The sequence below is a fragment of the Dipteris shenzhenensis genome, chromosome 15 (genome assembly GCF_047967505.1).
Source record: "Dipteris shenzhenensis isolate YYH24624 ecotype China chromosome 15, Dip_SZ_1.0, whole genome shotgun sequence".
NCBI classification, from domain to species: domain Eukaryota; kingdom Viridiplantae; phylum Streptophyta; class Polypodiopsida; order Gleicheniales; family Dipteridaceae; genus Dipteris; species Dipteris shenzhenensis.
The window spans coordinates 34722051-34732544 of NC_141610.1; the positions used below are offsets into that span (position 1 = coordinate 34722051).

The following is a 10494-nucleotide window of genomic DNA, read 5'->3' on the forward strand; positions in this document are numbered from 1 at the left end:
CGATAGTAGAGGTAAGAGAAGGAGAGACGTAAGAGGAGGAGAGGAGCTCCCAAAGAACGGCAGTGGTGTGCAAAATTCAAGGCGCCAGGGTAGGCATATCCTCAGGGCATACATGAGACGTGAATCTCCCATCGCTTGTCCATCGTGCAATCCCCAACTAGCATTTTTTAATAGGAAAACCCTGTCTAATTCCATGCGGGTGCCGTGGACCGTCAAATTCTTTATTTTTCTCTCCATTGTCGGTCATCACCACTTGGTCGCAAGGTGTCGAACGGTGTGTAACCGCCCTCAATGTGCCTGCTTGGTTGGGTGGTGGATGTACACGAGCCAAACACCATACTCGTTGGTTGTCCTTTCTTTTTGGCCTGCCATATGTGGTAGCCTAAGTGAAGCCGACGGGCTTTTGAAGAAGCTCATTTTTCCACGGGATCAGTACCAAGTGGTAAAAATCTAGAGATCCCAATTTTGTTTCCCTCCATAGTTTTAGCCCCCTCCTCTCTCTCTCTCTCTCTCTCTCTCTCTCTCTCACAGCTCCCTCCCTCCGAGTCCCAACTCCCTGTGTTCCTTTCTCTCTCTTTCTTCCTCCTCTCGGGCAGGCCTATTGAATGATACATATCATTGTTTGGTTTCGAACACACCCACACCTGGTCTTATCAAGGGGCACCCTGCCCTGGAAGTGGGGGCAAGGGGTCCAGAGCTATGCACTCTCACCGAACCACAAGCTAAATCATAGCCGTCCTTAAGGGGGGCTCATTTATTGGTGGTCTTTTCTCCAAATTCAGTAAGCTGTAAGCACTGCTGAAAAGGCACGTCAGCTTGATCTTCCGTCGAGCGCCCGCATATGCGGCGGCTTAAAGGTTAAAATGAAACCCTGCAAGAAGAGAAGGAAGCACACATTTCCCATGGTGGAGGAAGGAAAAGAGGAGAAGAGAGAGACACATGCACGTCAAGGCGAAAGGCAGGCGATGGGCGGCTCGAACGGCCGGGAAATGGGGGAGTGGAAGAAGAAGAGGAGAAAGCAGAGAAGCCCACAGGTGGAGAAAGATGATGAGGGGGGGCGAAGGAATGAAAGAAATGGAGGCGAGGGCGAAAAGTTGAGGAAGGTGGGGAGAGAGACGATGGAAACGGAAAAGAGGAAGAGGAAAGGGAGAAAGAAGATGGGCAGAAAGATGGAGAAGGGAGAAGAGGAAGAGGAAGAGGAGAAAGGGGAAGGGGTCGAAGAGGAAGAGGAGAAGAAGAGGAAGAGAAGAAGAGGAGGAGGAGGAGGAGAAAGGAGAGGGGGAAGGGGAAGAGGAGAAGAGGAAGACGAAGAGGACGAGGAGCAGCTGGAGCTTCCCGGCTTGCAGGTGGAGCTTCGATCCAACAGCTATGGAATCCAGCCCCTCGGCAATTTGCTGTTTTCTTCCTCCCACAATGTGAGAGACTCCGGTCTTGGCTCCCTTCGTGTTCTCAGTGATGAGATCTTTTGCGAGATCCTTGTCACCTTGTCCGCTCACGATCTGGCGATCCTTTCTCTTGTTAGCAAGTCCTTGTACGTTTTCTCTCACCAGGATTTCTTGTGGAGGAACCTTGTGCTCGAGAAGTTCGCAGGACATTTCAAGTTCAAGGATGATTGGAGACGCACGTACGCCTCGGTTGTAGCACCGTCGTTGCCAACACGCGCCCCTCTCAGAGTACGTCTCATCGTGGGCTTCAATCTTCCAGGGTCATGCGTTGTTGTTCCGTTTTGCATCTTACGTTCTTGCTTGAATTGTTTCAAGTTTTAGAGGGTTTTGTGTCGTATAACGTAGTTGTGAGAAGAACTGGTTTCCTAGCCGCATTCTCACATTCAGAGATAAAGGACGTTCTTCGATACGATGTGTGGATGATGAGCAGGTGAGCGGCTTTTTTTCGGACTATCTCTTTCAAAGCTGGCTGTGCGGGAGCTTGCGAATGAAAGAGGAATGGTTGATGGTCGACAACATTGACAGGAGGAGCAATCTTTCTGTGGAGGAGTTCATACGCGATTACGAGGAGCCAAACAAACCTGTAATTATAACAGATGCTTTAAAGAACTGGCCGGCGGTCGGAAAATGGAATCGGGAGTACCTGACTGAGGTAGCAGGAGACATCTGCTTTGCAGTAGGTCCAGTAGAGATGAGATTGGAAGACTACTTCACCTATGCAGATGCCACAACTGAAGAGCGTCCCTTGTATCTTTTTGATCCCAAATTCGGAGAGAAGGTGCCCAAGTTGTGTGAGGATTACAAGGTTCCTGTCTATTTTAACGAGGATTTATTTTCTGTGCTTGGGAAAGAGCGGCCTGACCATAGCTGGCTTATAATCGGGCCAGCTAGATCAGGATCTTCTTTCCACATTGACCCCAACAGTACTTCGGCTTGGAATGCTGTGGTTAAAGGTGCCAAAAAGTGGATTCTTTTCCCTCCAGATGTACACCCTCCAGGTGTGCATCCCAGCCCTGATGGAGCAGAGGTCGCAGCTCCTGTCTCCATTGCAGAGTGGTTCATGAACTTTTATGATCAGACAAAACGGTGGAAGAAAAAGCCTATACAATGCATATGCAGAGCAGGTGAAGTGATGTTTATTCCTAACGGATGGTGGCATTTGGTACTAAATTTGGAGGCCTCTATTGCGATCACACAAAATTATGTGAGCAGGTAACAAGCCCCTAACTTAAGTTCTTACATATATTGTCTATCCTGCCATGCTTTTTTCTATCCAGTTTGTGGAGAGTTGCTTAGGATTTTGGTCTTTTGTGCTGTGCAGGAGCAACCTTCTCAACGTATTAGAATTTCTTAGTCGGCCAAATTCTGCCCAACTAGTGTCAGGTACAAGAGACCGGGTTAATTTGTATAAAAAATTCAAAAGCACATACGAGAATATATTTCCAGGTTCTATTGAAAAGCTTCAGAAGAAAGCTGAGGAGAAAGCCAAGCAAAACAACACAGTTTCTTTTTGGGAGAATGTCACTGATGCAAAAGTTGGTGGCTTTAAATTTTGTTTCTGAAATTGTATTTGTAGTGATACCCTATCTAATTTTCCCAATGAGGGGGTTGCCTTACGTGTCCTTTTGTGGCATCATAAGAAATAACACACTTCCTTCTCCATTTTTTAAATGTATTCTTGTGATGGGCCTACTTAATTTTCACACATTTGCCCTAATGCCTATAAGAATGCAGCACGCCAGAGAGAAGAGAGAGCAGAGAAATCGAATAGACAATGCAATAGAAATACAATGGAGAGAATTAAAAAGTTCTAGTGATACCAAATAGAGAGATAGGTACAAATGATGGTTTTGTCCACCGGTGTGCCCTAGTATAGAGCCTAGATGGCGATCTAGACAGACTCTGAATGGGGGAATATACTAAGGGGAGAAGGTATTCGATGTTAAAACAGATGTCAGATAGCTTGGGAGCTGCCCGACTGCAAGGCAGTGATCAAGATTTAGGGGCTTAGCACATGGGAAGAAATAGGATGCGAATGGGAAAAGGTGGTCCCAAGTGGTCTCATGTATATTTCGGTGTGGACCACGTGGGGACAAGGACACATGTCATCCTTCCATGTTTTTGAATCCCTTAAAAAGGGGAACCCATTCTGGTTGCCAAGGTCTGAAGGCCATGGTCAAGGATGGGAGAAAAAGTGGCTACTTATGACAAAAAGATTCCCATCCTAAACCCATGCTAGCCCCATCCATGTGCTAAGGCCCTTAGTCAATCGCGTGGTCAGTCATGCTGCAACCATCGATGCTTTTGACCAGGATGTGCACCAGTCACTACTCATCATGGGGCCTCACGAGTGTGCACAAACACTAATGTTAAAGTTGAGAGGAGGCCATTGAGTGTATATTGCACAACACGCTAATTGTAGAGGCGAGCTGAGAGGAGGGCATTGAGTATATATTGACTATTTCGTACAATTGATATTCTCACATATGGATTCTGAATTTTAAGTTTGACTGATTGGGGAGTATTTACAACTACTGTTCTGTAAATTGCACTGGAAGTTTTGGTAAGATTTTCTACAACCAACTATGGACAGAGACCTCTCCTGTTCTTAGTATGAAGTTAGATCACCTTTGTATGTAATATCCCTTCAATTTCCAAATGTGTGGGAGATGAAACATGATTTAGTTTCTAAATTTATGGCCTTAAACAAATAGTTACCAGGGGTCTCCAGGTCGAAAATAGGATGGTTGATGTTGATAATCCATTATGTGCTACTGTACAAAATGATTTAGTGGAATACTATCTCGAAATTGAATGTTTTGGAAAAGATAATGTTCTTTTCCATTGAATTTGTGACATTCAGTCTGTTTCAGACGTTTTCCCCTTTAATAGGCAACTCTACTTTTCAGTCTGTTTTATACGTTTTCCCCTTTAATAGGCGACTCTTTAATAGATTTAGATGCTCGTTTGGGAGTGAGTTTGCCCTTCACCTGCGGAGTGCCGACAAAAACTCAATACGAAGACTTTGTATAAATGGATGCTCAAGTATGTGTGGGTGTGTGGATTTGTATGTGTGAGAGCATATTTTTATACTATGGTCTACACCCGCTGTTGGGCGTTGATGACGTCAGTGGGGATATGCGTGATGGAGTTTATGGTTTTCAATCTTATGAGTGACTATCGTGAGATTGAAACTGCACTATGTTGTTTTTAGAGGATGAGTTTGGGAATGTTTCTAGATTCATCTAGGCATATGCTTCTGCCGTATTAGCGGACATGCAAATTTCACCTTATGAAAGTTTTCGTCCAAGTTGCGGCCTGTTGGTATTGCGATAATTCTTTCTATCTTAAATGGTGTGTTGCCCTATCAGCTAGATTTAGATGCTCGTTTGGGAGAGACTAAAATGAAATTGTTTAGACTTCACAAGCAGTTGTAGCTTGAATGAAGAGATTTGGACTACTTTTTGATTAGCCTTCTCCTTTAGTGCTAGCCTTTATCATGGCTGAGTTTGCCCTTCACCTCCGGAGTGCCGACAGAAACTCAGTACGAAGACTTTGTATAAATGGACGCTCAAGTATGTGTGGGTGTGTGGATTTGTATGTGAGAGCATATTTTTATACTATGGTCTACACCCACTGTTGGGCGCTGATGATGTTAGTGGGGATGTCATAGTAGCTAGTCCTTGCTATGCGTGATGGAGTTTATTGTTTTCAATCTTATGAGTGACTATCGTGAGATTGAAACTGCACTATGTTGTGTTTTTAGAGGATGAGTTTGGGAATGTTCCTGGATTCATCTAGGTATAAACTCTACTTTTCAAGAAAATAAAAATTTTGAGACTGTGATGAATGATTGTGGACAGTTTTATAAATGTTCTTTTGTACAATTGAATTTGGTGGAAATTTAAAGTGGCAAAAAATTTTCAGTGAAAAATGAGGAGACAGTAAATAACTAATTTCAGGCATTCTTCTAGTACCCCATTACTCCTTTATTGTGAATTTAGATGAGTGGCATCCATCACAGCAGAAGGAGACTAAGGAGGGGTAGGTGTACCTGGTACCAGGGATGTGTGCAGCAGTCTGGACCTGTTCAGAGGATTGTCTGCATCAGTAAAAGGTACTGCAGAGATGCAATGGATCTGGAGCAGGTTTGCATGGCAGCAGAGCGGCAGGACAGCAAGGAGACTGCACTGCCAGGGCTTATTTATAGGCCTGGCAGTAGGTGACTTCAGCAGCAACAGGTTGCAGTCCAAACAGGAGCAAAAGTCGGGCAGATCTGGGGTATTTGTAAAGACTCAGTCAGCTATTTTGGGGCAGGGTTCAGCCTTCCACAGTGCCTACAAATAGGCTCCTATCTCAACATACTCTACAGCAACACTGAAGCCTTTCCAAGCAGGCAGTGTGGACCTGAGGAATGTTGCAATCATCTCCAGCACCTCTGCTGGAAGTGTTCAGCTCTATGCGAGCAGGTTTTCCCATATCTGTGGATCAGTTCTCCTTCTCTCTCTGCTGTACATTGTCTGAGTGCGGTTTTCAGTTTGTTTGTGCATCCATAAGTGTTTGGGAAGAGGTTCCCGAGGTTCAAGCAATTAGGCCTCCCTTATTAACAAGGGAATCTTCGAGTTACATACTCTTTTTGGTTGTATTAGAGTGAATTTCAGAGGTCTTCATGTATCCAGCTTGAGAATAATAGATTTAGTTTGAGAGGACTAGTTTGAGAATCCTTGAGGGACATGGCAGTGTCATAAGGGAAGGTTGTCAGTTTCTTGGTTGTATCAAGGTGGAGGTGTTTCTCTTACAGCTGCATTACACTAGATGGTATGCTGATAACACACCTGAGCCATAACATTTTTACAGATACGAGTGAAGGGCCCTACAGGTAGGTCACATGGCATTGTTCAGGTGCTGCATCTGAGTGTGGGGTGCTACATCAACACAGGCATCTCACACTAAATACTGCTGGCCCTGGGCATCCCTACAGGTGTGTATGTACTATAGAGCCCTACACGCAACATGTGCACTCCTACTCAAATGCCGCTTTGGGGATAGCCTGAGGCTTTTCAATAGGTGTAAAGAGAGTACTCTGAACTGTCGATGAAGATGTGCACATGGTAGCAGAAGATGCCCGAGTTCTTACGAAAGTAAAACTGATGATAAAAAAATATCGCAGTAAGAAAGAGCCATTGTTACAAGAGGTACATTTGAAGGAAATATTACTCATCCACCCTTTTGTCAATCATACACGTTAGGCAACAGAAAGAGCACTTTTGCCTACCGTTGAATTGCATGGATTAATCAAAATTGTGGAGATTTGGTTTTGGACCCTGTTTATTGTTGTTTTTGGGCCGAGACTCCACATTGTAGGAAGTTTCTTATTCTTTGCCACAATAGACACAATAAGCCACTTCCAACGAGGAATGCTATCTTACCCTGAATCCCTTGGTCCCTTTTTGGAATTCTTAAGAGAGAAACTAAACTTTTTACTGACTATGTTTAACTTCCAAAAATCCTTTAGGCCGCCTTTAAATACTTGTGCATAGGACAGAGAGATGGTTCTTGTACATATGGGGGTTGGAAAATTGGTTCTCAATTGGTTAGAGCTAAAAGCGTTAAGCAAGGCAGTTTAGAGAATAAAGGACGAGCAACAACTGGCAACAACAATCACATCCTCCAAGGTGAAGAACACCACTCATATAACAACATATTAGAGGAGGCACGTACAATCAAGATTAAAATGAACAATAGGGACTAAGAGGAGTTGGAATGTTGGAAGCTGGTGCAGACCTTGGAGTAGGTGGTGTGCCTAAGATGTGCTCTAACTCAAGTAGTAACAGCTTGCTCTTGAGCTTTGCAAGCCTAGGAAGAAGAGGCAAAGATTCACACAGGTGGGAGACAACAGCTCAAGATTGGCAAGGAAGAAGAGCCAAGATTTACATAGAGATTCACATAGAAGGGAGATAGGAGCTCAAAATTGGCAAGGAATAAGAGGTAGAGATTCACATTGATATGGAGATAGTAGCTCAGGATTAGCAACGAACTACTTGAGGTGTGCGTTTGAAGGGAGAGAGAGAGAGAGAGAGAGAGAGAGAGAGAGATAACACCTAGAGACAAGTAAGACCTCTTGAATGTGGGACATGGCTCTTTATAATCTTGAGAAGTTACATTAAAGGTTGTGTTTGAACCCCTAGATCCAAGGGTCATGATTGAATGCCATGTTTAGTCATCTCCAAGACTCTTGAGTGAGATGTCCTTTCCAAAGAAAAAAGAAAACCCCGTCCAAGCTCAACCAAGACTACAAATTTATTGTTTTCCTTTAGTGGTGTATCAAAGATAGCCCCAATCACTTCATGTGTGCCTTGGCAAAGTAACACTCCTACTGTGTATTGATCTCAAAATATGGACACTACTTCAATCAGTTTTAGTCTACAAACATCAATTGGATGTAAGCAATCTAAAACATGTTATTTAATCAATCGGAAGGAAATACTGTGGGGCTGATATTCTATATCGATAAGACAAGAGTTTTTGCATGTTCTTTGCTGAATTTCAATGCATGAGTCGGCTTATTCAATTGATCAAAAAACCTACAATTGAATCCTTTTCTATAGAAACTTTATGTGAAGTATTGCCTTAAAATTTGCTCTTAGTCAAAGAATGTGGTTGCCTGACTGTAGGCATGCACACCCTTAGCTTGCAATTTAGTAGCACATGATGGAACAAACCTTCTACTCCTTGCAATCTATTTCATCGAACCACTACACAGATAGTCGGGTCTTAAATCCCACACAAAAAAACTCATGCCTTATGAAGTACATTGGGTAATAAATCTGGTTTGTAGAAATGTGGCATAATTGCTTGTAGTGTTGTGTTTTGCTAATTGTTATTTTCATTTTAATGTCAACTCTTTTTTTGGGGTTCTAATGTAGTTACTCTAATTTTCAATTGTTCTAATGAGTTTTTGATTTTTTGATTTCTTAACTTGTGTATTATACAATACAATCTTGTGATCACTTGCTATGGTTGGTGGAAACAAAGATTAATTATGAACTAACCCATTCAATATACACTCAAAACTCTCTCTGTAGTTGGTCGGTTTAGTAGATAATAAATGACCATCTATTTGTTAGAACCTTTCTTCACACCACCCTTGATTGCCCTTTAGGTAGGTGGGCTATTTAAATAATAATTATTGTCAAGGGATGCTTGTGATGTTGGCCAGAGTTGTTTTGATACAAGATTATCATCAAGTAACATATGAAAGCCACATGTTTAAAAACTCAGAGGAGCTAAGTTACAAGTGTGACAAGGAACTCTTTGCCATCACTAGTGTACTCAAGCTATGATACTATTATCTCATGGGAGTCTTACACTGATCAATAAAGCTTACACTCTTTTCTCAACCATCGAAGAGCAAAGCACAACCTTTTTGTAAGCCTTTCATTTATGTGGATGGTAACGACAACAAAATTGTCGATATACTCTCTTAAACCCCCTTAATCAGTCATAGGTTATTGCATATTATAAGAGTGCCGATACTTAGCTTCTATGCTAAGGATGTTGCTTTTCAAATAATATGGGTTACTTGCATAGTGGTAGATTATTTCATGGAGGCTACCTTATTCAGAGAAGAAAGCTTGAAATATGAATTCAAAATTGAAATTTGAAAGAATTCCATGCTTCTCCATTTATGGCTTCCTGAGAGATAACGGAAGTGGAACGGAAGAAGGTGAGAGAGAGAGAGAGGGAGAGCCAGAAGAGAGAGCCACACAAGTTTTAGTGGGTGCTGAACACCCTAATCTTCTATGTCATCCATATATATATGTGTGTTTGAGTATTGTACATAATTGGGATTAAGGTACAGTGGCCTTTAATCCCCATAACCTCCCACTTAAAGACCAATGTGCCTTCAAGGGAGAACAATTGGTGGACATACTATCCAATGCCCATCAATACACGACAATACTCAAATTGCTGACTAGGTAGACTCTTCATCAGCATCTCTATAGGGTTATCATCTGTATAAACCTTGACAAGCACTATATGCTTGTCCTCAACAAGTAGCTCCCTCATGAACTGGAGTATGAGGAGACATGAGCTCCCTCTTGATCCTGCGTGTATCACAGAAATGCTGAAAGTCATGAGAGATATACTCTCCACCATTGTCAGTCCGTAGGCATTTAAGCGTTCTACCCGACTGACTGATTTTCAGCCAAAGCCAACCATTTTTGAAATACCTAGAACACATCACTCTCCCGAGCTATAGCATAAGCCCACACTTTCCTAGTTGCATCATCAATGACTGTCACATAGTATTCAGCCCCGCCTAATAACCGTGTAGGCATGGGACCACATACATTGAATGCACCAAATCAAGCCTTTCAAGCTCTTTCTTTCCCCTTCTTTTATGGGATGATTTAGTCTGCTTCCCATAGAGACAATGCTAAAAAAATTCAAAGTAAAAAAAAGTCAAATGCGGTACATAACCCAAACGGCATAAGAGTTTCATTCCACTCTGGCTCATATGCCGCAACCTGCAATGGCACAAAGAAGTACTTGGCTGCTCGGTTATTGCAACAACATGATCAGATACCCCTGATACATGTAAGGGATACAAAGTCCCACACTTGGCACCCCTGGCCAAAACCATAGAGCCCTTCTGAATTTTCCAACTCTAAAAGCCAAAAGTGGTTTGAAAACCAGCGTCATCTAGTTGACCTGCTAAAATGAGACTCTTGGTCAACTTAGGCACATGTCTCACATTTTTTAAAACAAATGCAGACCCATTTGCAAAAGAAAATAGTCGCCTACTCCGACTATGTCACATGAATAGTTATTTTCAAGATGCACACAACCTATTATTCCACTGTCATAAGTGGAGAACCATTCCCTATGAGGGAGTAACATGGAATGAAGCATCAGAATCTAAATCCAATCCTGGTAATATGCATCATCTGAAGTGATAAGCAAGTTTGCAGGTAGACTAGTCATGAAGAGAATGTCATTGTCACTATTATCAGTTAACTGCATTAATCTCCTCGATCTTCATTTT

At 42.6% G+C, this 10494-nt stretch overlaps 1 protein-coding gene across 2 annotated transcripts; it reads left to right on the forward strand.

The window, feature by feature from the left end:
* Positions 1 to 662: 662 nt before the first annotated feature.
* Positions 663 to 3107, forward strand: LOC147893726 (transferring glycosyl group transferase). 2 transcript variants are annotated; one of them, XM_087386658.1, is made up of 4 exons: positions 663 to 1415; positions 1551 to 1673; positions 1876 to 2657; positions 2767 to 3107. In XM_087386658.1, exons 1-4 carry the CDS (start codon positions 864 to 866, stop codon positions 3005 to 3007), a joined length of 1698 nt encoding a protein of 565 aa, XP_087242784.1. In that variant the 5' UTR covers positions 663 to 863; the 3' UTR covers positions 3008 to 3107. The 2 variants fall into 2 exon arrangements, with proteins under 2 accessions (XP_087242784.1, XP_087242783.1); XM_087386657.1 differs by having other exon boundaries at positions 665 to 1673.
* The last annotated feature ends 7387 nt before the right edge of the window (positions 3108 to 10494 follow it).